The sequence below is a fragment of the Aspergillus luchuensis genome, chromosome 5 (assembly GCF_016861625.1).
Source record: "Aspergillus luchuensis IFO 4308 DNA, chromosome 5, nearly complete sequence".
NCBI lineage: Eukaryota > Fungi > Ascomycota > Eurotiomycetes > Eurotiales > Aspergillaceae > Aspergillus > Aspergillus luchuensis.
The window spans coordinates 2,930,884-2,957,179 of NC_054853.1; the positions used below are offsets into that span (position 1 = coordinate 2,930,884).

The following is a 26,296-nucleotide window of genomic DNA, read 5'->3' on the forward strand; positions in this document are numbered from 1 at the left end:
GGGATAAATGGGCAAGAGGCGTAGGTGGTTGAACTTTAGTTATGAGGACAGGTAATCTGATGTGACTAGACAGCCAGTACTGGTCTTCAAGAAGAGAACGGTTTAGTGTGCAGTAGAAGAATCGCATCTGGAACACTTAGCGCTTTGTAGTCGACAATGGGCTTGGGGTGGCGAATTGAGTTCGAAGTACTAGACCCAAGGATAACATTATAATGATTGAGATTATTTTGTTCTGATATCTTAGTATTCTGGATGATACTATTACCCAAGGTTTAACAACACTGCAGTTCGCCTTACAAGATCTCAATGTCACGGGAAAATCTCCTACTTTGTCATTAGCTATTCGTATGTTGTTTCAGAAGTCCATGTGTTTAAAATTTTTTTTGTTTGGCCTAGTTTCTAAGATACTTGTTGTGGTAGTAACGACCACGAAAATGGAATCGCCCAATGCCCGCTAATCACTTCCATAGCATAGTGTCCAGTCGCCCGAATTGTCAGTCTGAGTCCCTACTATGACGCTCAGAAGCTCTTTGGCATAAGCAGCCGCAGTCGCAGCCGCATATCCCTGCCATGCCTTATTTTTGTGCGAATCGGAATAATCACAGATTCCTCGAATCACCAGGCAAGGGAATGAGTCGACAATTCCAGCAGCTTCCATCTCGAAGCAGAGGATGTCATGTCCGTCCCGCAATTTGTCGCGAGTCTTGCCGTCTCTCATTACCCTGTTACCCGATGCGATGAGTCCATAGTGGATACGGGGAGCAGTAGAAAGTCGTGGTTGGCGCTGGACCAATTTCGAACGGTCGCATCCATCGCAGAAACTACCATCCCTGAGTGTATCATGATCGTAGTCACTCGCAAAGAGGATGTCGTGCTCTACACCAGAATCCGAGTATACTGAACTCATATCAGGATAACTTTCCACAATTTCAGTGAGATAGATACTGTAGAAGAAGACAGCATGCATTGAGATGTCCACAAAACACCCGCAGTTCTCGTGGTCCCAAATCTCCAAAATAGTCTGCACTAGTGTGAAATGGCTCGAGGCAATCACGAAGATGGATGGTGGTCTTCTCAAACACTTCCAGAGTCAGACAAAGCTCCCTAACATAGAGGGCACAGCGTGTAACAGACTCCTCACCTGGAGTGGCATCATTTAAGACTCGTTTGTATGTCAGCAACCATGGTTAGATGGCTGCAAATTTGGGTACCGATCATCTCCAGGCCGGAGGCGCTGGACGGTCCGATTCCTATATAACTCTTTTGACACAAGTAAATGGAAAAGGCAGGAGATCCCTCTAGGCTCCCCGAATCCCCCTTTGCCCGATTTAAAGAGTTAAAACAGAAACATACAAAGGGAAAGGCACCAGTGAAGGAACGTAGCCAGGAAGAACCTAGCAGGAGGTAATTACACTTCCCATTCCCTGTCTTTGTGTAGTTGCCGAAAGGCTAATTCATACCAAAGTTAAAACACCGGATCTTTTCCAGGTCGGTATCAATGGATTAGCCGCACTGAATCAAAAAACTTTGAGGGAGTGGAGGATCTCTCGTCATATCGCCGAGACGCATAGGGAGTATCTTTCTGTCTGTCCTATCAAAAATTGCGGGCAAATATTTGCCGATAGTGAGGATTATGTGAAATATGCGCAGGTTTACCATAAGAGATTGTAAGCATAGTCCCCTTAGTCATCTCCTATACGTCAGTAGAAAGAATAACAATTATCCAAGACTACTTTCCAGCCAGATGGCGACGCGTTGCCAACGGGCCGGTTGCACTACAAAGGATTATTTCGACCCACGCGTTGACGTCGGCCGACATATTCGAGACATGCATTTATAACATATTTGTCTTTTATCTTGGTATGTTGGGCCTAATTAACTTTATTTGTTTGTTGTTTGGCAAAGGTATTAACTAAGATCTCCGTCTCAATCAACCCGCGATTTGATGAGACGTCACAAAAAAGGCCCCGGCTTATCCTGTTTAGGAACAACCACTGCAAGGCTCAGGACCCGCTCGTGGATGATCCATCTCCTGTAAGGCTGGTAAGATGCAATGCACTCTACTAGTCTAAACTCGAACAATACGCGCACAATGATTTGGGACGTTAGACTTCCTGTAATACCCACTGCCAAGTAAGGGATGCCGATCTTAGTTCAATCGAGAGAGTTCTGCAGGTTTTGGGGGTGCACAAACTACGTAACGCGTTGAGAACACTGAATGTCATCACCAGCGATGAAAGAAGATATATTTCTCGTGTATCATGCTGCTCTTCCATCCTCAAGAAACCTTATTCCCCAGTCCTCTAAGACCACACCATGACCAAGAACACCGAGCTCGACCACCTCCATGAAACCCTCTTCGAACAGGGTATAAAACTCCGCCGAACCGTCGTCGGCGACGCCTACGTCGATAGAGCCCTATCCCAAGGATCCAGCGATTTTTCACGTCCCGGCCAGGAACTCGTAACTGAATGGTGCTGGGGTCACATTTGGACTAGACCTGGACTTGAGCTGAAGCAACGAAGCCTGTTGAGTAAGTGAGATATACTTCCTCGACGGAATAGATATATGGCTAAAGTAGAGTCAGATCTGGGTATGTTGATCGCGTTGAAAGCCTGGCCGGAGTTGGCTCTCCATACTCGCGGTGCTATTATCAACGGCCTTACCGAGAAAGAGATTAGTGAGGCGGTTTTGCAGGCCACCTTTTACTGTGGAGGCCCTTCGGGGATTGAGGCTACGAAGGTTACGGAGAGGGCTATTAATGAGATGATCGCGAATGGGGAGTATAAGCGGGAATAGAGTGTGCGTTTTTGGCTTATGGGGTTTAAAATATGAGAGCATCTTTTGTTCTCTTGGAACGTTGGATCGCTTCAATTTGCAGATAATAGAGATGAATTAGAAAGGTTAGAGCAAAGTACTAGATTTAAAGAGGGCATACTACTTCTTCCAGGCTGGATCTGAACATTGCTCTCTGCATTTTTGTTTTATTATTCAGGGATACTGTAGGTCGTTAATGAAAGGCCCAAAAAATTATTAGCTTTCTATTTTTATGTTTGTCTTTGTATGGAGGTATAATAAGATGTGCTGAACTGAGTGTTGCCTCGAACAGGGTTTGAATGCTGAGGAGGTGTACCCAATCGAGCATGTATCAGACAATCACGTGCCTTGAAATCTGTCTGGGCTGCGTAAATAGAGATGCGTATATCAGTCAACAGAATACCCAGATCATATCCTCACTATAACGCCGTCAACTCGGCCAGAACCATCATATATCTGTCTATAAATTCCTTCCCATAATGGTAGACAGTAGAAAGAGATGTCATTCTATACCATTGTAACCTTTCAGTTTTTGAGTTTATCTTTCATGATACCCTTCCATTCTTTCCATCCAAAAATGCGCGCAGTGAGTCTCGAACCCTAGTCATAGTAGGAACAACACCCAGACAATTCCAGGAGAACAGGCATCCATATGCAACATGAACGAGCTGCTACACAGCCCACGCAACATGGGAAATCGGGGGCGCAGTAACATTGACAATATGACGAATGTCACTCCCCTCTGTAGACTTCTTCCAACTTCATAAAAATTTCACCATGACAGTGAAAGTCACAATAACAATATTCACTGTGGCGTAGACATGCTTGGGTGTTTAAATCATCCCAGTCATTGATCCGTAGATTGTGTACTCAATCTACCAATTGAGGAAGACATTCTTCGAGTAGACCTTTTCATCATCTGTAAGAAGATATATGGACCATGCACTAAAGTCCGTACTATTGGACGAAGCTCTTAGCAGCCTGCCGATTAGAAAGACTTGGGAACGATGCCACTTTTTCCTGGTGTTCGATCCTTTCGCAGTGTGCAGGGAAGCCAGCCGTTTTTTGCGATCTTCAAGTATTGTTTGGTCGAATTAAGGATCCGGTGATGAGTGGCTCATGCGATCGGTAATGTATCTGATCGCATACGCCCCGGGAGGTGTCAAGACGCTGTTTTCGGTTACCACGGCTGACCACGCTTCATCTGGAATGAGGCCACCCGTGTCAAAGCACACTTTGATGGCATTATGTCTGTGCAAGCGCGTCGTCCCTGTACCAGATAGACGGACGATATGTGACGCATTGATATGGAGAATTTATGTCTCTTGCTTAACTGGTAAAAAGTCGGTCTTTCATAAATCCGCTAGGCATGGCATCCACTTTGAGCAAGCTTCATAGACGCGATCCATGGATTATTATATCCAGGTTCACCAAAAGTTTCGAAAGATTTCCGACAGAGGCAGAAGGTCTGATTTGTAGGCCTTACTACCTACGAGTGTGATATTTGCCCCCGGCTCTCGGTAGTATTCTTCGGGAGTTAGGAGATCAGCAAGGCAAGTCATTTGGCGCAAGGTGTTCACCAGGTGACCTGATCAGCCCACCAGTGATGTTTGGAGCGACATGTTGCGCAGATACCCAGCCCCAAATATCCCATATGTCTCTGCATTTGTTTTGTAAACCATCCAGGGGGACATATTGCCACAATGGATGTTGTTTGGAAGTGGCCGCTGTATGAAATATGCTCCGGTAGAGACAAGCTGTCAGATGCTTCCTATGTGATCCTTGACACCACCACACATGGGGTGGAAGTAAGACTAGCTAGCCAGTGGACTCTCCGCACCGGAGCTCAGAGCGGGTATATCAACGGAATCCTTCTCGAGTAAGGGCCGTGCAAGAGAGGGCTGATCTGGGTGGAAGTCCAGATAGGCAATATATAGCTCGTCAGATCTCGAGCACACCTTCAGCCACGGAAAGATTGTAGTGCTGATCAACGCCGAATGACATGCGGTCAAGGACACAGCAATGAGACGTTGTGCCCGTGTTATCCGTAGTATATCGTCATAACACCGTTCGTCGGTCGAGGAATCCCAGAATGTCGCTGTGGTTCTCGATTTTCCAATGGCGTTTGGATAGAGCTGTGGAACATGGGCATGGGCATCAGAGGGAGAGTGTAACCTGCGATGCCTGGGTATCGCCATACATTTGCTGATAACATTCAACACGTTCGACTGTCAATTGTCAATTGGGTGTCACAGATAAACGCGAGGTCGATAGTTAGGTCCTTCAGAAAGACTGTGGCATTAAGGAGATGGCGATGACTCCTAGACCCTTTCCATTCAGCGATGCGATCGACAATGTTCGACTGGCTAATAGTAGTAAGGAAGAACGCAGTCGACTCAGGGTCCGCCTATCATCCGAATGTTGCTCAGCACACCGCAGAATCTGACGCGGGACTTCTGCTCGATTTCAGGACAGGGGCTGATGCGTGCTATGAATCAGGTGTAAGGAGCTCCTCGATATCGATGTTTTAGAAAAGCAAACAGCCCGACCCATCGTATGGGTAGAATGTGACCACCCAGCGTCTTTTTAGAATTTAAGGTCGATGACAGCATGGCATGAGACGTCATGACTTCGGTAGCCATCCATAGCATACTATTGCGGCCCGCTATGCTTGTCACTCTGGCAATGGATGATCATTTCTGCCGCATCCGAAGTATTTCATGGGCAAGCGATAGAAACCCCCGTATTTAGCAACAAAACCGGTGCTTGAGCTGCCTTCAGATCGATTGATATCCCAAAAGAGTCGGAAAGTCGCAGATGTTCCTGCAACTCTATGAAGGCTCCACCACAAGATTGTCACAATCATATATAGTGTGTCCCGACACGTGCGACACACTAGGTAGACTTCCGTTATTGAGGTTAGATTAACAGGAGCAATTTTGACGATGTCGTCAATGGAATTAGCCTCAGAGCATGAGCTGTATGAGCATGTACGAAGATGCCTCAATGGGTTAGGCGCCAACCGGATCATCCAGTCAATATCTATAGGGTCGAAGACGGCCGACCAGTGAAGTCTTGCTTGACTTGGCAGTATATGAATTGTAGGAGTAGTAGGACGGGAGTGTTGCTCAACCCGCTCGATCTGAGCCTACCCCTGGTTGCCATCAACATCTGAAGCAATGTGATGAAGGCGTACGAAGGATTCTCACGAAGAGAACACTGATGTCCACGACCACCCAAGGCGCGTTTACAACAGGCGCCGCGGACGAAACCGGACGCGATTTCGCATTCAGCAAGAGGAGCTTTGCTCTACGGCAGCAAGAATAGGCGGCAGAGCCGATGTTCGATTCCACTGGTTTGGAGAAACGCAGTCTGGCGTGTCTGATTGTTCGCATCGTCAGAAGAAACGACGATCTCTCCGAAAGTAATACGCCAAGTAAGACGGCGGACGGAAGCAGTAACACCGCAATAGTGTTTGATAGCGAAATCAAGAACACTGGAAAGAACTTAGCATTCAAAATCAAGTCCCAGGGGCACCGAAAATACCATCACCAACGTGAGCATTGCCCTGGTCACTGCTGTCGCTCAGATGTTAACTCCTAAATGTCATGAAGATCGGTGTGCCTTAGCGTCTTCGCCGGAAGTGACAGAAGAAAGGGTATTATCAGTGCGATTGTCCCCATGCAAATAGCTAGCCATCCATCGGCTTTCTTCACCACTCGTATTTTTCCTATACTAATGAGGCACTTGTTGGCTCGGTGTATCTCGACGTGCTGAGCAGGACGTACCGCAGGGTCCGTCACCACAACCATCGGATAAGCGGAGTGGAGAAATAGTTCATATCCGGCGTCTCCCCTATGTAGACATGTATTTACCGAGCAGATTGAGGGTGGTGAGTCTGACCTCTCGGATGGTTGAGTGGAAAGGGTAAGCCAGGCCCGACACGAGTTGATGGTGTGAGGTAGCCTGCAGACATCCCAGATATTGCACAGTCTGTCAATGTTTAACTCAGCCATCGAATTTGCCACGTTCCTCAGCGCAATATGTGATAACGCTAATTCCCTTTCGTCAAAGTCAAGTGCTTGTAAAGTCGTCAAAGAACCCCAATGCTGGCAAAATCCCGTCATCAGTTTGACCTTATGGACCAGCTCTTACTCTGGGGCATAATCCAGGCCACTGTTTCCCAGAAGGTACACGCGGGAAAGACATGTCCTTACTTCAATGTCCCGAGGACGTCAGCAGCAAGCTGTAATGTGAGGTATTTCCTGGACTCTCAGTTTCTCGTTGCAGTCGTACTTCCCGTCGACGGTTACCTTCCATAGTGGTTGTTGAACGGGTCTGACAATGTTGAACACCTTGCGGTCTCCTTGTACCGAAATGGATACAGATGAAGCTTTTCCGAGGTCACAGATCCCACCACTTCTGTTGGGTGGTTTGGACTGTCGAGTATACTTGACGTACCCATTCAGGATAATAATCACTGACGTCCGTGGAGGTGGAAGGTCTCGTTGTCGTTCTGTCAACGGACATTAGGTAACTGCTCGGAGAGTCGGTAGTATCTTCGCATTGCGTTCTGAGACCAAGCACCCATGTCTGCCTCCTTGCCGGCCGATGCAAGTCTCAGAACTCTGGGACTTATTTTATGTTTGGTCAACCATCCATTTGCTTCTCGGGGTGCTCACATGATCTTCTGACTGGGCGTCATGTCACTCCCGAGCACGCCGTGTACTCAGCGTGTTCAGGTACCTGTGCACTTGCTGAGCTGTGATGGGCATGTAGGGTTTTGTATCGACACCACCGCTGGCAGATGGCAAATAGCTTGACGCCATCAGGCTTAAAAACCGAATGACAGAACCCTTATTCTCTTGGTCTGTGTCATTATAAGAGATCCTGACTGCTTCTTCATCTCCTTGATCGATGATGATTAGGATTCCATGGTTACATTCATGTTAGCTAGGATAAAACCTGCCAATGCATGTGTTTGGAAGAGTAAGATTATCACTCTCCAGAGCTGTCTGAAGGGTGTCATTATACCGCAAGACCTTTCTTTTTGGCCCATATCTGTGTCCATGAGCGAAAGCGACCGAGAATGGAGTTTGTGTGCTTATGGAAGATATTCGCAGAGGAGGACTCCAGTCACACTGCTCGAGCTGTTGTTGAGCCATTATCACCAGCTCGTCGCTAAAACGTGGGGCACTTGCGGACCAGTAAAAAGCATTTGTTCCCAGGAGCTTGGGTCTTTTTGCAGTTCGGGATAGGGTGGGGAATTATGAAAATGGAGCAATCCTGTCCATCACCAGTGTGGGAATGGAATTGTCCGAGGCATGAGATACGAAGCCCACTTCGTTGGGTATTCGTGCAACATCGTCCGATGACATTCCTAGTATAATCAATTGCCCCTTGAACCTAGTAGGTCAAATTAGCATCTGTTGTCTCCCACGACATGTATCTGTTGACGACTCACTTGAAAAGGATCTCGATGGGGGATGTTCTGAAGTCCATCCAATTACCATCTATTCTCGCCGTTATTGAAGACCGTCTCGTAGTCTCTCTTCCTTCTGGTCCTGTATCTGGAAAGCATGAGATGGAGAGGATGCTTCAGCTCATAGCCATTTCCTGGAAGTGGATCAGCCAAAAGTTCGGACTGCACCAGATGTCATCCATTGTCCGCACCCTAGACACATTCGATGCCATGGTTGACAGACCCGGTCCGGCTTCCACATCCTTTTCAGCCGCTTTCCTGTCATGAGCAATAATTTCGACGTGCCAAATGGTTCTGCTTGGACGCCGACCGTGAAGCGTTCACGTTCTCGCCTAAGTGCGGTACACACCAACAATGGCACTTAAACCAACAAGTTCTTTTGTTGATCATAAGAGAATGTCGAGGTATCTGGTGAGGTGTGTCTTGAAGTATCCCCGCATGTTTTCTGGCAACCAATCCTCTCGACGGATCGCGGTATCCTCGATCACTAGTCGGAGCTCAGCAGCGAAATTAGGAGGCTTGAAGTTCGCAGTAAGGGAATTTGGAGCACTGTCTATCTTCTGCGGTCAAATCTCATATCGAAGATTCTTGTACGCGATGTTCTTCATGAACATCTGCACCCATTCGCGATGAAAATTAAGAAAAAGGTGACATTGGAACACCAGGCGCAGGTTATCATCACAGTGAGGCTGGTGATCGGCATAAAGGGAATTAAGCCACTGGTAGATTAGACGAACTCACCAGTCTCCAAGATCACACTGCAGGCTGAATGTCGACGTTAAGACGGAGGCCTCTGCATCGGCACATCATACCCACGCGTTCGCCAGATGACATGGGTCAGAGTTTAGTCTTCTCGTGGGACGAGTAGTCGCAAGATTAGTGATAGCGCTTCATCTCAACCATCTCTCCTTCAATAGCCAGTGCAGTTTGGGCCACACGGAACTTCAGGGTATCATGCTTCCGACAGACAGTTACTTGTGGACCTCCGTCGCGGCCTTGGAGTTTGTCGCACAAATACTTGGCTGAAATGGAGCCCTTCAGCTGCGCGTCGTGCGCTTTTATATATTGTCGCTACTGTACATCGAAAGGGTTTCCCATCCACAGCCCGAAAGCCTTTGACGTGGTGTTGATAGCTGCGACTCCTGTTTCACGCACCCTGAAGGTTGCCTTGAAATCGGTCAGGTGTTTCGTTTGTCAGAAAGGGAACGCAGGACAATGCGCTCATGTCTCTACTGGAAAGACTGTGGTTCTCGTTCGTATGGGTCAAGAAGTAGAGACCTATAAATGGAACGACTGTCGTTATCGTATGCGCCAGCCAAACCAGACGCAGAAGTCATTCTATCACCCTGCTTCCGAAGTGAGAGGTGAGGATTGATGTAAATACATCGTCCCGGTAGCTAAAGCGTCCAGTGCAATGTCCCAGTTGAATTTTGCAGCGTAATTTCGAAGAATGGCCTGAAAGGCAGAAGTCGTAGTTGGCCGATTGCAAATGTGTGTCATATAGGAGCAAGGCAGTGAGACGCAATGGTATCGTCGTTCCCATGGACAGATACAATCGAGCATATCTTCTTGGTGTGATCCGGGAAGGCGTACGGGAGAAGCCGCGCGGTTTTCTCCATGCCTGTTGGTCAAATCCGCGGGAGTGTAGACCGCACCACGATCCAAGTCAAAAACTTCCATCAAGTTTAGTAGACGCTCGAGATAAAGGGATATAGAAATATATAAATATAATAAAAACATACAACAGAAGGGATTCGCTGGTGGTCACCCACCCAACTACTAACCTCCCGGCGTGTGGCTTAAGTACGGCTGAGCGGACGGGAAGCCCTGTTTTCCACACCCTATGGTCGTATGTGATTGCTTTCTCTCGCGAAAGAGCTTATATCATGTGGACTTGAATGACCGGTCGCTGGATGATTGGTGCTCACGATCCCAAACGGATCTCTCAAGAGTTGGTGAAAGTATATAGAAGTATTTGAGCATGACAGATGACACTGGAGAATGTCACAGTGATATATCCAACGCTCGTAGAATTCCTCATCATATTTGAATGCGGTCGCACCTCGCCGATATGAGAAGGCGGGAACGGTAATTCTTTATACCCATGTGCAACCTGTTGCCTCGAGTATATTGGGCCGAAGGTTATGCTAATTCGGAATGTAGCTACCGCATAGACTGTCCGTAGTTCGCGGCGTGTGCAATCAGACGAAAAGCAGGTACCCAATCCACCTGTCAAGATAGGAGGTGGCAGCTCCAGATATCTCATTTTGGAGATCCTGAAGTGCGCGGCCGTAAGCGCATCGTGGTCATGTCGTTCCCACTGCGGCGTGGTACCCTTCATTCAATATCACGATCATCTTATATATGATTCGATAAATATCGGGCGTGTTACAGTAGGCGCAATGTCTCTCATTGGTGCAGAGAAATTGGTCTAAACGAACGCTTTCTTGGTCTGCTGGATAGTGGAAACCGAGACGTGGATAATCTTCCTCAGATGTGCCATGTACCGAGGCGCTTGGATCTGATCCCTCATCGGAGACCGTTCTGCAGTCTCGAGGCCGCACACAGCCTCCGCTTTGCGCCGCCTGGCCTTTCGAAGATATCGAAATAGTCGATCTCAAAAGAAAAAAATGTTGCCAAAAACATGTTAGCTAGCGAACCGCACCATGCTGAGAGTCAGCTTAATCGCAACAAGGTCGTAATCCGCTTCCGAGCGATTAGAGCTTGATCCCTTCAAGCCGGCCTCTGCGCCGAGGAAGATGACCCCGGATTTCGAAATGCAAGCCAGAACTAGAACCCATTACACCGCAAGTGAGGGATGAACTGGCGGGCATCCATTGTGTTGGATAATGTAGTCTCGGAAGGTTCTTCCTTCTTGATAAGCAGGAAGCAGATTGTCTATAGGAGCACTGTATAGTCAAATGTCGGACTGTGCTACGAATATTCCAGACCCGCACTTCGTGTGTGTCACGGATTTGCGAATGGCTGTGTCTGATCACTTCCTGGAGGCATTCGATTAGCCCAGTTCTAATCTCCCACCAGAGCATGGTACACACCGACTATGTCATGGATGAAGAAACACGCTTTGCAGTGCATGTCGTATAGCTTGTTCTGGACCATACCAATCGCGTCTTTGATGTGTTCGCGGAGTTCGAGCGAATCCTGGGGCTTCTTCGGTTCATCACTGAAGAATGAATATCATCGACCGCGTAAGATGGTAGGTATCTGTTGGCATAAGGGGCAGCAAAGCCAGTGCGTCCGGTTGATGGTACCTAGACTTGGTACCGGGGAGAAACATTTGCTTGGACCCATCATTGCTGCAGCAGTGTATATGTAGTAGGGGCCTTTGTGTCGACGTCCATGGCCCAGATAACACTGCTTTGGGCGAATAAAACTCTCAGGTGCGAGTGTGAGTTTGACTTCTCGTTTATTGGCAAAAGCAATTGGTTTCTCTTGTGCACGGCATATGAAGAGCCAAACCATTAAGTAATTTGCCCCATTATGTTCAAGGAAATCTATTGCGGATGAAACCAAGCTGGTTAGCGCACTGTCTGTTGGTCCGCGTAGCTCTGTGGGTAGACCATGTATCGTGACACATTGGCGCTTGCTCTCTCGATCTCCTGTAGGGTAACTTGCCGACCGCATAGGATGAGTAGCGCTTCCTCTATCTGCGTCGAGAAATGTGCGATCGGAGTGGTAATCGGAACAATTATGAAGCCAGGTCCCGCTCGTGGAAGGGACATGAAGCATGGCTGGGCGGGGTGTAACCGAGTTACGTGGCCGTAGTTGTCAATGAAATAGTTGAGGCCGGAGCCTTCTCGACTGCTTCCTTCGACCTTTCTCTCGCTCTGTGACACAATGCTAGCCCTATCAGGCTCAAAGATATAGCCATATATTTGGCATCGAATTTCTGGTGGAGGTACGTATTTAAGATACTTGTTATCGTTTGATAGTGGTGCGCCCATCGTCCAAGACCATTGAGCCTTCAGGAACCCATCTCGTTGGTTCGGATTTCTTTATCCTGTCAAGATGAAATGTTGATGGGACGATAGATAAGATCGTCAATTGGCTTTTGTTTTTGGTCTTGTTCGCATGGGAATCGATACCAAGGTCGTTGCAGTATAGCTATTTCGATCGACGGATAGGAACAACGCGTAGATGTAGACTGCTGGATCTGCAATTTCTTTTCAACTTGCAAGATCCGACGATGAGATGTTTAGTGTGTCAGACATATTATATCAGACATAGTAGTGGCCGGTAACCATTCAGGGAACACATGAGCTGGTTCAATTGCTCGAATCAGTCGTCAAGGCCGATAACACAGTCACAGAAAGGTAGGAAGCGTTTAGGTCCGGGAGATATACCGTAAGCGATACTGTGTAGCAGTGGCTCCAAGCCGATTCGTAGTCCTCAGTCTGACTGGATCCTATCCTTTGAGGTTCCTGAGAAAGGGTGAAATGACGGTTATTGTTTTCGTTCCGCGGGACCGGCAATGCGTCGCCAAATTCCGCCCGAGCAACGCGTGATGCTTCGCCGATGCTTGGAAGATGCCACAGATATTCTCGAACGAAGCGTCAAGTAATAACAGATAGTCATGCCAGAGGTGGTTGGGTTCGCTCAGTTTCAACTATCAGAACGAGGTTTGGTAGCAGATAAGCCGACCGACCCAGGACAGTGGCTTAATGGTGCTGACGATGCTCTAGTGAGGTAACCAAATTGACTAATTCGATGCCTTCAGTCCTGCCTTGTAGACCTGGCCAGGTAATCCGCAAACTTTAGGCGATAGCTCCGTGACAACAGCGTGTATGATTGCCTGACGTCTGATGGTGTAGAACATGCTGGGTGGTTCTGCAAGTTATTAATAACACCTCGTTTGAAATGGACTTAGAAATAAATGCAGATTGTTTGCATATGCTCTTGCCAAGTTCGTAAGTCATCGGCAGCAACAGCGAGACAATAACTTGTCGTCACTGACAAGCTGAATTCCGAAGCGGTTTTCGTAACAAGATCTAGGTAAATTTCCGAGCTGATCGGATCGCCGCCTTTGAGGGAGGCAGCATTGCGAATCTTGCTCAGCATTTTGAACAATGTATAGCAGATCTCCAAGTTCTGTCGGCGTTGTATGCCGCTTCTTCTGCCCTGACTTGTGCTGTCTGGAGAGTAATATCGTCAGAGATTGATCACTCATGAGACTTTCATGAATAGATGCTTACCTGTCCAACTGTTCAGTTGATCATGACATTGAGTCATTAATATACTAGCCACTCCACGCTTATATTGTGGCCTCGACTGAGTATAGGAGCCGGAATAAGCCATGTGACGATCCTCTGCTTGATCCCAGTATAGAAGGACATTCATTAGGATGACAGATACTGGTCGAGTCTGCGTGGCATGCGAATGGCTGAGAGATAATAGTCAGCACGAAGCACGGAGCAAGATGCAGTAGCTTGTATCTGGGGTAGAATCATAGTGTATGGTCCAGGTCTATGTGTGTTCGGCTCAAAAGCAGCCCCATCAGAGAACACAACAGTCAGAGAAGGAAAGAGGAAGAAGTGATAGAGAGATGGAACGAGACAGCGTGTGAAAATAATAACAACACACAGGTCAAATCTAAACAAGCCACACATGTTAAAGCAGGTCCTGTTCAAAGTAGTTGCCGCGACAGCCCGCCGTGTGAACAGGCCAAACACTCAGATATGGTCAAACATGTGAATCTCTTGTGAGGGAGACAAGAGGCATGATCTGACAGTGTGCATATACAGCGATGAAGAGGTAAACTGCCTTGAACCATTAACCATGATGTATAAAGAGGTAATCGTCAAAAGAAGCATACTTTGGGAGGTGTCATTATGCCCTCCATGTCCCATCAACCTAAGGTGTTGTTTCCTGCTTGTGCTTCTCACTAAGTGAGGGTAAACTCAGGAATATATATAGAAGGAAACATAAAAGAGTTGAGCTGCTAGAGAGAGATAGAAGAGGAAGAGAGAAAGGAAGGAAGGGAGGTAGGATGAGAGACTTTTATACCCAGACAAGCCCTCTTCAATGATCAGGCGGTCACTGGATATAGCTTCGTGAATCAGCTCATACGAATTTGTCAGATACGTGACTGAGATATCTACGTGACTGCGGTATCCGTGAAGTAGGCTTAAGAATCGTCACTATAAATGCGTGACTAGAGACGGGATGTTCCGCCAAATTCACGAAAAAGCCCGAATTCATCTAGGATACGTCACCACGAAAAGCCACGTGAGCACAAGTCTCGGAATCGATAGAGAATCTCAAATCAATTCCAATTATTCTTTCCATTTGGCCCATGGCTTATTGGTTCAAGGGGTGTATATCGCGATACCAAGGACTGTTCTATATTTTGCTTTTTCGACCTTGAAACCTGAAGAATGCCAAGTACATTTTACAACAGTCCTCAATACGAACAATCGGACATAGCACAGGAATCAGGATAACAATATTTATTTACAGGCTTGGATGGCCCTACAGGCCTCGTATGGACTATCAAGTTGCGCCATGAAAATCGCAGGCTTCTTGAGAAGCCTGCGTCGATACTGCAGACATCGACCGGTAATCAGGACCCGACCTCGACACGATTTATCGAGGGCGTAACGAAAGAACTGCGAGTTGGCCCAAGCTCCAGTATTTTTCTGGAACATCGTATCGACATCTCTGACATAGCCCAAGCAATCCGCACAGAATGCCACATTTTCACCGGAGCCTCTCCAGCCTTTAGATAGCGCGGCTAGCGCATCATTAGCGTATTGGCTGGACGACGAGAAGAAGGTACATACCCCAGCTCAAAATGAATATGCCAACAGCCACTAGGGCGACTGGAATGAGACGGACCCTCATTGCGATGGGCACAGACAGGCGTGGATCCGGAAAAATAAAAAGGAGGAGCGATGGATGTGGCTGCCTGGTGGCCGGCACTTGTGCCTGAGGGTCAGGGGGTGTTCTAACCGCTTTGGGCTAGTTCATCGCTGGTCCAGGCGATGGCCATGTATGATGTTGGAGTGTGAGGAGAGAGGTTGAAGGGCCGAGAAACAAAGCAATATAGCATCACTCAGGAAGGGTGCCGCTGGAGCAAAATTGCCTTGGCCAGTCCAGCCAGTGTGCAAGCCGTGACGGTAGGGCAGCAGCTACTGCAGACAGCAACTCGTGGGCGCGGTCCTCTACGAACCAGTATCCACGAAACAGGTATAACTGGGCACAATATTGCGCCAACAAGATAAGACCGATCGGGCTCCTGTCCAGCAGAAAGCCTACGAATTCATCCCGCACGCTGATCGGCCACATGTAAATGATGCCACATTGGGCAGGCTTCTCACAAACCTGCAAACGCCAGAATGCTTTTTCCAGACACTCAGTGGCCTGCTGATAGATGAGTCTCTCCTGCTCACTAAGAGGTTCTGTTGCGATTAGTTGTCTGATCGCATCTAATTGATCATCCAATCCTGGGAAGCGCAGAGACTGGACATGGTCTCTATTTGTCGGTTAGCATGCGCCAGATTACAGTATGGGGCAGGGCTTACTCGAGTGGGCCAGGGTCGGATCGAAAGTCTCTCAGAAATAACGGCGCCAGGGGGCCGTTTTCAACGTGGGACATAAATGGTTGAAGAGTCATTATTCCCCTACACAAGTTGAAAAGGCGTATTATACTTTCCAAGGGGCGGCTATCGCCCAGATCGGTCGGAGCTCCACAAGTCCATACCATGATCAGACTTGAGAAGCAGAAGAGTGCCTCGCAATTCTGTTTGGTTGGGTTTTGCAAGATAATGCGAAATGTTTGCAGGCCCAGCGCCATGTGGAAGTTGGAGCTGTTGAGATAGTGGCTGTATCTTTCGGGTCTGGTGTACGCCAAGTGCAGAGCCGACAGCGACAAGATGCCATGCATGAGGAACTCGTACGAATAGGCAATCTTTGGCACTTCGATCTGCCAGACATCACGGATCACCTCCCGATCAGACAGAGTCTTGGAGGCATAGATGCAATAATGGTGCATCAATTCGGGATCCTGCGCGCCCCACTCGCGGAGGAAAGCAGATGCATCGGCGACTTGATGCTGAAAGGCGGCAATGGCATCGTCGGTCCGTGATGAAACAGTCGGCGACTCGGACAATTTGCCCGACTGCGTACTGGGATACGGCTCGGGTTTGGGTGGGCGACGTTCAAACGTGCACGTCAGGTTGCGTTTCACGCAGTTGGCACATGGCTGAGCTTCATCGCACTGTCTGGATCAGCGGAAATTCCAGGCTGAGGAGCGGACAACGCACTTTGACTCGGCGAGATTTGCACTGGTCGCATCCGTTCCGGGACTTCGTATGGGCTCGTCGCGGAGGCATATCGAACGAAGTCTAGACTAGATGGACTTCCACACAATCCCGAGAGGAGTGGTGTAGACATCGGACGTTACTGCGAGGAACAGGAATTATACGACAGACGAGAGCGGAAGCGAGAACGAGAACGAGGAAAGCGTGCCGGCGATGAAGTTTTCGATCGAGTGGAGAGGCGGTGGATCCTTAGTTTCCGCCCTCACCCAAAGATAGGCTCAGACGGCCCCTAGTCTACCACAATGCAGTGTCAAAGTTCACTTGTTCCTGTTTTCCTACCTATCAACGTTATGCTGTCCAATTTCAAGAGCTGTCGAAGTATCAGCCTAGCCAGGAACACGTATTGACCCCACCAGATTTCGATCCCTAATGCCAGGCACACTAAGATTAGAATAAACTTGCTGGGGAGCACTCGGCAACCAACGAATGCTCTTCACGCAGGGAAGCGATAGCGAGAACGAGTCAGTTAGTTGAGGGCTAGTGCCTTCTCATACGTGTATACTATCCTAGGCAGATGAAAATAGTATTAGATCTAAAATGGTGGTGATCCAGTTCAACGACTTAAATTATCCTTATTTCTCAAAGATATGCCAAGTTACCCCAAATAGGCTCAGGCTGACATGAGTCGGAAAAAAGAGCTGGACGAGCAATCAATTAGTCCATCGCATAGCATCCCCGTCACAAAGGCTGTTAAAAGTTGAAACACTTCCTAGAGCACCAGTTTTTTTCATAGCCAGAGATCTGCATGCCCGATGTCTTCATCATACGAGCTTTATCGCTACACCCCGTCTTTGGCGGCAGCAATTCTCTTCACAGTTTTGTTCATCTTCATAACAGCCTACCATGCCTACCAAATGGCCCAAGCGCGAGCCTGGTATTTTACCTGCTTTGTGCTGGGCGGAATATGTTCGTGAAGACGCATTTCGAGTTACCGGTTTACGCTAACCTACCGCACAGTCCAAATCATTGGATACATTACGCGTGCATTAGCACATAGCAACACCCAAAGCGTACCCATATACGCTGTGCAAGATATCCTAATCTTACTCGCACCACCTCTCTACGCTGCGACGATCTACATGACACTTGGACGGCTGATTACTCTCCTCGACGCGGAAAGACTGAGCCTTATCCCAATCAGATGGCTTACGGCAGTCTTCGTGACCGGAGATGTATTGTCTTTTCTCCTGCAAGGAGCTGGTAAGACCTGAACCTGATATCGATGTCCTTATTATATTAATATAACTTCAGGCGGCGGCATCATGTCCAGCGGCAGTCTCAGCGGAATGACCACCGGCGAAAACGTAATCATGGGCGGACTAGCCGTCCAGCTCATCTTCTTCAGTGTTTTTGTGATAGTTGCGACACTTTTCCACTATCGCATTCATCAAAACCCTACAGAAAAGTCAATATCTACGTGCATTGCACGCAGTGGTTGGCGCACCCCCAATTGGGAGACGACTATGGTAGGATTATATATCGCCAGTATTCTTATTTTGATACGGTCGGTTTTTCGGATGATTGAGTATGCTGGCGGGAATGATGGATATCTGATAAGCCATGAGGCTTTTAGTTATGTCTTTGATGCGATGTTGATGTTCTTTGCGATGATTGTGATTAGCGTGCTTCATCCGTCTAAAGTACTGGGTTCGGGCAAGGAGGGGAAGGTGGATAAGAGGGAGAGTGTGCAGTTGCAGAGATTATATTCTAGTTGAGATATCCACTGAAATTTAAGTATAGAATGTAGGTATTTAGGGCTCGTTCGTTTCTTTTCCTCCCATGTGTATTGTGCCCTGCACTTTTTGTGAAACATCCTCGAACAATTGGCCAGGGATCTCATGGAATGGCCAGGCCATTCAATACAGCCACATCCCTCATCCATCTTCATGATGAATAGCTAGCACGTCGTCATTCCCATTTGCTACCCGATCGTAGTGAAATCTTTCTGTCCGCCGATGCATCTTTGACAAATATTACCATCCCCGAATTCAATCCATGTAGTGACTTGACATCGTATTCCATGCAGTCTACATGATTTGTCGTCTTCTCTTTCTTTTTCGATGTCGATTATTCTTCCCTTCTACACCATACAGCAAGTAAGCAATGACTGCATCCACTGGTAATAACTTAAGGAGCTACGACACCCTAGACCTACTATCCCCTCCATGCAACCATTCTATTGATTCTAGTGTACACTAGCACACAATCGGAAGACATTACGACGGGGCCTACAAGCAACATCCCCTATTCATTGAAAGATACGATATGCGGCCATAAGACGGGACGATATATTGGTTGATTGATCAGCTCCTCTACTACGCATGGCTTGTTTCCTTTACAACCCATCATAGCGGGGATGGCAATGTACTGTAAGTATAATAATACATCTTGCATGTAGCCAAGCCTAACTGATAGTCAGGTTACACCATTTAAATGTTACTCTGGTCCAAAGCCATCGCATGAAGGATGTTATCGGTAAAAGTTATTGAGGCCTATGTCCGTCATTGTCTAATGATCGTTGCCTTATGCTGCCAGTTTGACTGCGGAGCCGAAAATGAAGGCCGCCATAACTGCAGAGAACAGTTACCTCCCCTCCCACCGTTAAATATTGCAAAGTTTCATCCGTTACCAATTCGCTTTCTCTATCACAACAGAATCGTTCTATTGAGATGCAGTCAACTGATTACTTGGCAGAAACAGCCCAAAGCCTATTATATCTATCGAAGTATGTTTGTCTTTGCTATCCTCTTGGAGCCAAACCCTGGTATTATGCCACTATCGAATGATTGTCCGTCGGGTAATAGTCAAAATTGGAGTCGAGAACGGTCGTTATTTACATCAATCTGGGTATTTTCAGGGATATCAAATGACCAATCTGTTTTGGTCTCAAGAGAGATACGGGACAAGATACTACTCTACTAAGTAGTCTATTCGGGTGTGATAAGTGACGGTTAACTTCGGACTGTTATGACAGAAGATCTAATTCCACTGGCGGAGCATATCTGACTGGGGAGATATAGCAGTGGTCGATAGTCAGAAGGATGCATATGATGATAATAGGATTGTCAGAATTTACCGCATTAGGGCACATTATTGCTCTGTTCCAAATTTACCTAACATAATTCTACTCAATGGAGCATCAATCCTAATCGATAATGATCAGCCTAACAGACCGCACAAGTCGATTATGCGACACTTGCTTTTATCACCCCACATCAACTACCCCTCATGCTCATGCGAGCAGCACACGAGAGACCCAAATGGCAAAGTCGCCCCGACACCATAACCCGATGCAGACAACAACATCGGGCCATGACATATCCGATGTGATACGTTTACAGGAGGGAGGATTTTCACGGTTAAAGATTGGGAGGTGGTTAGTGGGGAATCTGTGGTTTATATCAAGAGGGGGATTATGGGATGTTTATGGGTGATGACTGCAGTGGTATGCAGCACCGGAGTCAAAATATAGAAAGTGTCGCTGAATTCCCTCAAGGGGTTGGATGGACGATAAAGCATGGTAGTGTAATCATTGTAGGTCACCCTACATCGTATTCAACAAGCATTATGATAAGTAGTACTGGACATGACGTGAAAAGACGCTTAATGAATGGGCTCATATCACATGATCAGAAGGAGAAAAGCCCCGATAATCAAAACAGCCGACACCAGACACAATGAGAGATGCTCACATCCTATGTCATTCCGGCCGCTGCCCGTACACAATGTGCACTTTCGTGTACAAGTGGTTATTCAAGTCGCGCAACTCCTGTTTCATGCCGGCAACAAAAACTTCAATCTCCGTTCTTTCCCAGCCCATCACGCGCGTGAACAGCGCGTAGCAGTACGGGCCCAACGCCTCGAACATGTTGACTTGGTGATAGCGACCGAGATCTTTCATCTTGGGGTCCTTCGGCCAGGGGCTTTGGGGGAGCTGCGACCGTCAGTATGAAAAAATAAATGGACAATGTGTCGGGAATGATACCTTGAAGATCTCTTCCCGGACATTGACGAAACCGGCCTTTTCCATCTTCTCCTTCCAGCTGTGCACACTGGTCATGTCTTTTCCATACTCCCGAGCGCAGTCATGCATATAGACTATGCCCTCTAGCAGATTCTTGGCCCTTAAATGTGTATCGTCGTCTGAGTATGTGTTGACCTCCATGGAGGCCATTTCCATCCATCCTCCCGGCTTCAGATTCTCGAGTGCTTGGCGATAGAGGTTGTCGATATCGCGAACGCAGCCTTCTAGCTCTCGACCGTGGATATAATCAAAAGGTTTGCTGTAGGACCATGGTTGCTCAAAATCATCGACTTCGAATCGGCAATTCGGCGGAATCCTGCACGGTCAGTGGCGAGGACCTCAACGGCAGCTGGCAACACCTACCAGGACGGTTGAATGGGACTGAGATCGTTTCCTGCGTCATCTTGTCAGTGATCCATCATTTTTCAGTCGTGTCGCTCATCGTACCGATCACTTCTGCTTCGGGATGCTCGCTGCCAGCACGCATTAGCGCTATTGATTGTCAGAGGTATCACATGTCCCCGCTTACTCGGCATAGTCGATCGCCCAGATTCCCGTGCCGGTTCCAATGTCTAGTACGCGCGCGGGATTTTTGATGGGTGCTCTGTTCAGCTCTCCCTTGAAGAGCATACGATAGATGTGGTGGCTCTGTTCCGGTCAACGCTGGACTCGCCCGTCGGGTTCAAAATGCGCCACTAACCAGGTCGAGACGATCTTGTTCTTGTTCATCATTGGGCTGTGAGATCAGTAGGGGCGATGCGATGTGGGTGATCGAATGGACATACCAGGACGTATTCTCCCTCGTGGTAGGAATGGTATCTGCGACCGTTCTGCGACACTTAGCCGAGGCTCGACGAAGGGTGGGTGCGGAGGGATTCCAGTACCTCATATCTGGATGGGTTAGTTGTCGCAAAGCGGAATGGCGGGACAGGAAGAACCTACGCATAGTTCATAGCACTGGACGTGATGCTGGTGGTGTAGCTGGCGTCGCCCAGCCTGGATTGCGGTCAGCGCGAACCGTTGGAACCAGACGTCGGGAAGGTCGCGGGTAGGAACTTACGAGCCGGGATAGGTGGAGTCATTGTCGCTGAAGTTCTGTGGTGGGGGAAAGGTGAGAGAAGGTTAGCGGAGAAGTAAGGATAAACAAAGTTAGAGCTGACAGTTTGGGGGGGATGGAGAGATACGCACATCAGGTTCAATGACGCTGGATTCCGGGGGAGGAGGAGGAGCGCGGTCGGAACACATGGTGGATTGAGAAAAGAGGGCGATGACGGGCGGGCGATGCGGGAAGGGATGGGAAAAAAATAAGAGGGTCGTCGACTCGCTCTCTAATGATATCGTAATAATAAGCAACGGTGATCGGTTTCCCCCACTAATTAAGTTTCAATGTCCCAGAATAATAAATAAATAAGATTTGTCGAACAAGGAAACAAGGTGCGATTTCCAGAACACAAGAATAAAGGGGAGGGATGGGGGCAACCCGGTGGAAGTGATTTCCCCAGGGCTAGACTGACGGACTAGAAGCCACGAGAAAACAAGGAAGAAATAACAGTACGTACCGAAAGCAACTATTTCCACCGCACGATCAGATCGAGATTAGCACACCGGGGAAGACCCAATATGCGACCAGGGGGGGAGGGGTGGAAAAGGAGTGTCTTTACCCAGTTGAGTAAAGTAGAAGGGATTTAAGGTATGACTTTGACTCGTAAGTGGTGGGATACGCCGTAATGGAATGAATACTGGCAAAAGAGCAGAGTATTCGAGGGATAAGCAGGACAAGAATAAATGCCAATGGGCGAAAATAGGTTGATGATAGAAATGAAAAACAGAAAAATAAAAGGATGTGCCTGCAGCCAACACCTTTAGATTAATTAAAGAAGCGATGAACCAGGCCCGGAGGTCAAGCTGGTCAAAAAAAGTCCATGCGCGATGACCGTTTTAACCCTCAACCATTCGTCCATCGGTGTTCAGGGCCTGTAAGTAGGACTAGTAAGGACTAGTAGTGTGTACAGTAGTGCCCGAGAGGACTAAAACTATCGGGCTTCATTTCATCTTCCACCCTCCTGACCCAGTCAGCCAGTCCTTGGCCGACTGGCGGTCGCTTACGGAGATGCAGCAGGGCATCTGCCGGCGAAGCAACAGAACAACAGATACTGTTGGTCCGTTCGGTTGGCGCTGAACGACTATCCATCCCACTAACCCTCCTCGTCCGCCTATCGGGGCCAGCCGGATTCTTCTCCGCCTGCATCTACTTTTACTTTGTATGGGGAGGTGTTCTAGTGGCATTAATGAAGATATTTTTTTTTCTTATATTATATATTTATATCTCATTTATTGGCTGATGCAATCTCTCGATTTTTATCATATATTATATACTCTGTGGATATCCCAGTGTATGCACACATCTTTCGAATCTGCCCTAAGCAGTCTGAAGGAAAAAGGAGAGCGACACATGGCTATCCGCACTAGTAGCCGACCTTGACTCCTCCCCCCCCATAATTGACTGGGTAAAAGTCCCGCGCAGAGCAGAAGAAAATGATCAAAGACAGCATCGATCATCATCACTACACCTGGACTAGATCGACATTGGACCTGTTCTGCACACCTCCCTGCAGCGAATCGCCATTGCAGCTCCAGCGGACCCAGAGTCTTTGCCCAGAGTCTATTTCTTGCCATGTGCCATGACCCTCGGGCTAAAGAACCACGTCAATTCCTGAAGAATCCCTTGATGGGGCAACTTACCATTCGGAGGCAAGTTTCTCCTGCTGCTGCTGCTGCATACACAAGTACTACGGTGTACTTTTTTTGCACTTCAGCCTGCAGCTTCCCTGCCAGTGCCAGCTCTCCACGCACCCTCTACAATCCCTTCATCGGGTTTAGTCGATCGCACGGCCATCCGTCGCTGCCACGATCGGGGAATCCATTCATTAATTAGTATGTCGGCCGAATGGAGACAAGAGTGGCGGGCAGCAAATTCGATGGATCGCGCACATCACATTCCCTCGAAGGTGAACTAGTAGAAAACTATTAGATATAACTATCCAGCTCAAACCCCCCTCGGCTGCCTTCGTATGCCTTGCTTTTCTCCCGCCCTGCGTGGTTGATCCATTCCTCGCCCCCTGGATGGTCACTTTTTTCCCTCTTCTTCGACCAACTGACCATGATTTGCCCTTTCTCTTCGTCTTGAATAATAGAAAAAACCCTGCTGCCCACCGGGCCCCTCAGACCCTCCAGCGGCTGTGGAGTTGCCTCCATGCCTCCACTCCACTAGATCCGGATTCTCACCAATAAGCCCCCCTTGAGAAGTTCTTCGTGCCGTCCGTCCATTTCGCCATGTCACCGTCGATTCTTCAGGCTTAGCAGTCGGGTCCACTCCTTTCGGCTCGTCCCATGTCCTACGATCCTTCACCGTTATGCCTGCGAGTCTACGTTTTGAGTAACCACAGCACCTCGCCTGTCGCTGATCGGCCTAAAAAGTGTTCGCGCTGTTACCCTGCAACAGTGGCATGACAATGTCATCATCGTCGCTGCATTGATCGTTGGATTCGCCTCTATATACTATCGACTGTTCCTGGTTTCCCCAACGTCGATCTGCCAGGCAATAGACAATCACACGTGGTTCTCAATATCGCAAAAGTCATGCTGGACGACTGGAAAAGATTTCCGATCGAAGAAAAGAACAATTCCACGTCAGCCATGACGTTCTTCAGCAATCGCCACCCATGCCGATTTATTCCCGGGGACTAAGAATTTTTCGAGCTAGTTTCTGCCTGGCACACATCCTGGTCGAATGAACGTTGATCTGGCGGAGATGGATGGGCCAGCTGGTTAGTACTTTGGTGCTAGCTACAAAGTACCTCCGAGCCCTCCCCGCCCGAATCCTGAACCGACTTTCCCCGTATTTCCGTGCGAATCAAGCGCAAAAAGGGTTTATGTGAGGTTAATACGCCTACATACAACAGCAAACGGCCAGGGATCGCTCTTGCCCAATCTGGCATTGTGCTGGCTGCGTATCCAGTCACACGCCACGACACCCTTTGGCCGCTCGGGGTCACGCAATGCCTGTCAGCCCATCTCTTGTTCGCGCTTCACCATCTATCCCTATAAGGATTGAGTTGCATCGCAGTTCTTTGTTTACTCACAGCCATACAGGAGACACGACGGCCAGAACTGGTAGCCACAGGTGTTTGCTAGCACCTCACCGGCGGTCTCTTTGTCAGGGACGGGAAACGGCCCGAACCACTGATCGTGATGGGCCTGACCTTAACATTCGTTGATATACCTTCATTTGCGGACTTGGAATTGAAGGAAGGCATCATATCTCAGCTGATTGGACCTCCCAGTCGGCTCTCCTCATTTCAATAATTCACTGAGGTATAATCGTGTCCGGCCTGGATGCTCCATCAAGTCATTGCTCCGAAGTCTAAAGCGCGCACGCATCTGAGCGAATACGCCCATCCTCAGGTAGAATCAATACAGCTGCCGGGATATTTCTGGCCAAATGTCTGGGATTGTGCTCGGCAAGGCTGTTGTCTGACTTGTCGTGTCAACGACATGCAACGGATTGCGAAAATGTAGTCGGAGATTTTACCGGCTCTACTATCCCATCCACCAGTAGTAGCTCCGTATTCAATGGCCGGCAATTGACGCCGTTCCAAGTCTAATGTAAAGACAACTAGTCCTTCAAACCTTTTCAAAGTAACGACAATATTGTGTTTCTTTTTCGTGTCTTGTACTCCGGATCACATGAGCGAAAGCGCTCTTTTAGACCGAGAACAATTGACAGCAGTTCATGATCTCAGGACCCGTTGAATGAGTGTGCATACCTCTAAGGGCAATCCCAATGACAAATGGTTGACAACCCAAATTGCAAAAAGCATTGCAGGTGACAACTCGTGCCACTCACCGATAAAGGAAAGAGACAAGCAAGGGATCCTGCTGGTTCCGTGGTTGAACGACGATCGTTCAGCTACCCGCACCCCACGAACCAGTCGGCCAACTGTGCATGTTGTGCAGCTGGTCGCATCACATACGAATCCATCACGCATACTAAGTACATCCCGGTATTTGCGCTCGAAGAAAAAACAAAACTAAAAAAGATAACACATATGCGTTAGCTGGGAGTCGAACCCAGGGCCCAACCTCACGATAATCCAATCATGGAAGGGTTGAATGTTACCGTTACACCACTAACGCTGGCAATAGTACATTTGCTGCACTTATGATATTATAACGTTATGGATATAGTTAAGAACAAAGCAATGAGTAACTTTCGGCAGTTGCTCAGGAGTATCCCCGGGATCCATGGATTCATCGAATTTAGACTATCCGATCACCCAGCGGTCAATCACTGAGCGGATGCCACGTCACCCGACGAACCACCAGGGATTCATTCAAGCGTGTGAAACCCGAGACTGACAGACAGACAAGAGCTAGTCTAGGTACTGTACAGAGTAGACTCCTACCCTTTTGAACAAAGGTCAAATGCAAGTACACACGGAGTCGTATGACATCCTCCGAACAAACCCTCCCCAAGAAACCACCACTCAACCACACCACCCCCAACCAAAATCTCACGGACGGCACGGCTCTTATCCCGTGTCTTCCCCTGCAAGAGCCAATCCATGTGGTTGA

At 48.2% G+C, this 26,296-nt stretch overlaps 7 protein-coding genes and 1 non-coding gene across 8 annotated transcripts; 2 read left to right on the top strand and 6 right to left on the bottom strand.

Annotated features, from left to right (window-relative positions):
* Positions 1-454: 454 nt before the first annotated feature.
* AKAW2_50965A (uncharacterized protein) lies at positions 455-967 on the bottom strand (the record flags this gene model as incomplete). The annotated part of the gene is made up of 1 exon (XM_041690841.1): positions 455-967. One exon carries the CDS (start codon positions 965-967, stop codon positions 455-457), a length of 513 nt encoding a protein of 170 aa, XP_041544386.1.
* Positions 968-2,316: 1,349 nt separating this feature from the next.
* Positions 2,317-2,799, top strand: AKAW2_50966S (uncharacterized protein; the record flags this gene model as incomplete). Its single annotated transcript, XM_041690842.1, has 2 exons — positions 2,317-2,533; positions 2,588-2,799. The coding sequence occupies 2 exons, from the start codon at positions 2,317-2,319 to the stop codon at positions 2,797-2,799; spliced, it is 429 nt and encodes a 142-aa protein (XP_041544387.1).
* A 9,039-nt stretch (positions 2,800-11,838) lies between these two features.
* On the bottom strand, positions 11,839-12,264 carry AKAW2_50967A (uncharacterized protein; the record flags this gene model as incomplete). Its single annotated transcript, XM_041690843.1, has 1 exon — positions 11,839-12,264. The coding sequence occupies one exon, from the start codon at positions 12,262-12,264 to the stop codon at positions 11,839-11,841; it is 426 nt and encodes a 141-aa protein (XP_041544388.1).
* Positions 12,265-14,766: 2,502 nt separating this feature from the next.
* On the bottom strand, positions 14,767-15,160 carry AKAW2_50968A (uncharacterized protein; the record flags this gene model as incomplete). The annotated part of the gene is made up of 2 exons (XM_041690844.1): positions 14,767-15,050; positions 15,100-15,160. 2 exons carry the CDS (start codon positions 15,158-15,160, stop codon positions 14,767-14,769), a joined length of 345 nt encoding a protein of 114 aa, XP_041544389.1.
* Positions 15,161-15,367: 207 nt separating this feature from the next.
* AKAW2_50969A (Zn(II)2Cys6 transcription factor) lies at positions 15,368-16,650 on the bottom strand (the record flags this gene model as incomplete). The annotated part of the gene is made up of 3 exons (XM_041690846.1): positions 15,368-15,791; positions 15,841-16,535; positions 16,582-16,650. The coding sequence occupies 3 exons, from the start codon at positions 16,648-16,650 to the stop codon at positions 15,368-15,370; spliced, it is 1,188 nt and encodes a 395-aa protein (XP_041544390.1).
* Positions 16,651-17,481: 831 nt separating this feature from the next.
* On the top strand, positions 17,482-18,353 carry AKAW2_50970S (RTA1 domain-containing protein; the record flags this gene model as incomplete). Its single annotated transcript, XM_041690847.1, has 3 exons — positions 17,482-17,512; positions 17,596-17,838; positions 17,890-18,353. 3 exons carry the CDS (start codon positions 17,482-17,484, stop codon positions 18,351-18,353), a joined length of 738 nt encoding a protein of 245 aa, XP_041544391.1.
* Positions 18,354-20,338: 1,985 nt separating this feature from the next.
* Positions 20,339-21,907, bottom strand: AKAW2_50971A (class I SAM-dependent methyltransferase; the record flags this gene model as incomplete). Its single annotated transcript, XM_041690848.1, has 11 exons — positions 20,339-20,572; positions 20,624-20,978; positions 21,026-21,056; positions 21,110-21,135; positions 21,192-21,310; positions 21,363-21,398; positions 21,448-21,492; positions 21,547-21,553; positions 21,605-21,658; positions 21,723-21,757; positions 21,851-21,907. The coding sequence occupies 11 exons, from the start codon at positions 21,905-21,907 to the stop codon at positions 20,339-20,341; spliced, it is 999 nt and encodes a 332-aa protein (XP_041544392.1).
* A 3,864-nt stretch (positions 21,908-25,771) lies between these two features.
* On the bottom strand, positions 25,772-25,858 carry AKAW2_t50012A. Its single transcript has one exon. It is a non-coding gene; the product is annotated as a tRNA-Gly (tRNA).
* Between the last annotated feature and the right edge of the window lie 438 nt (positions 25,859-26,296).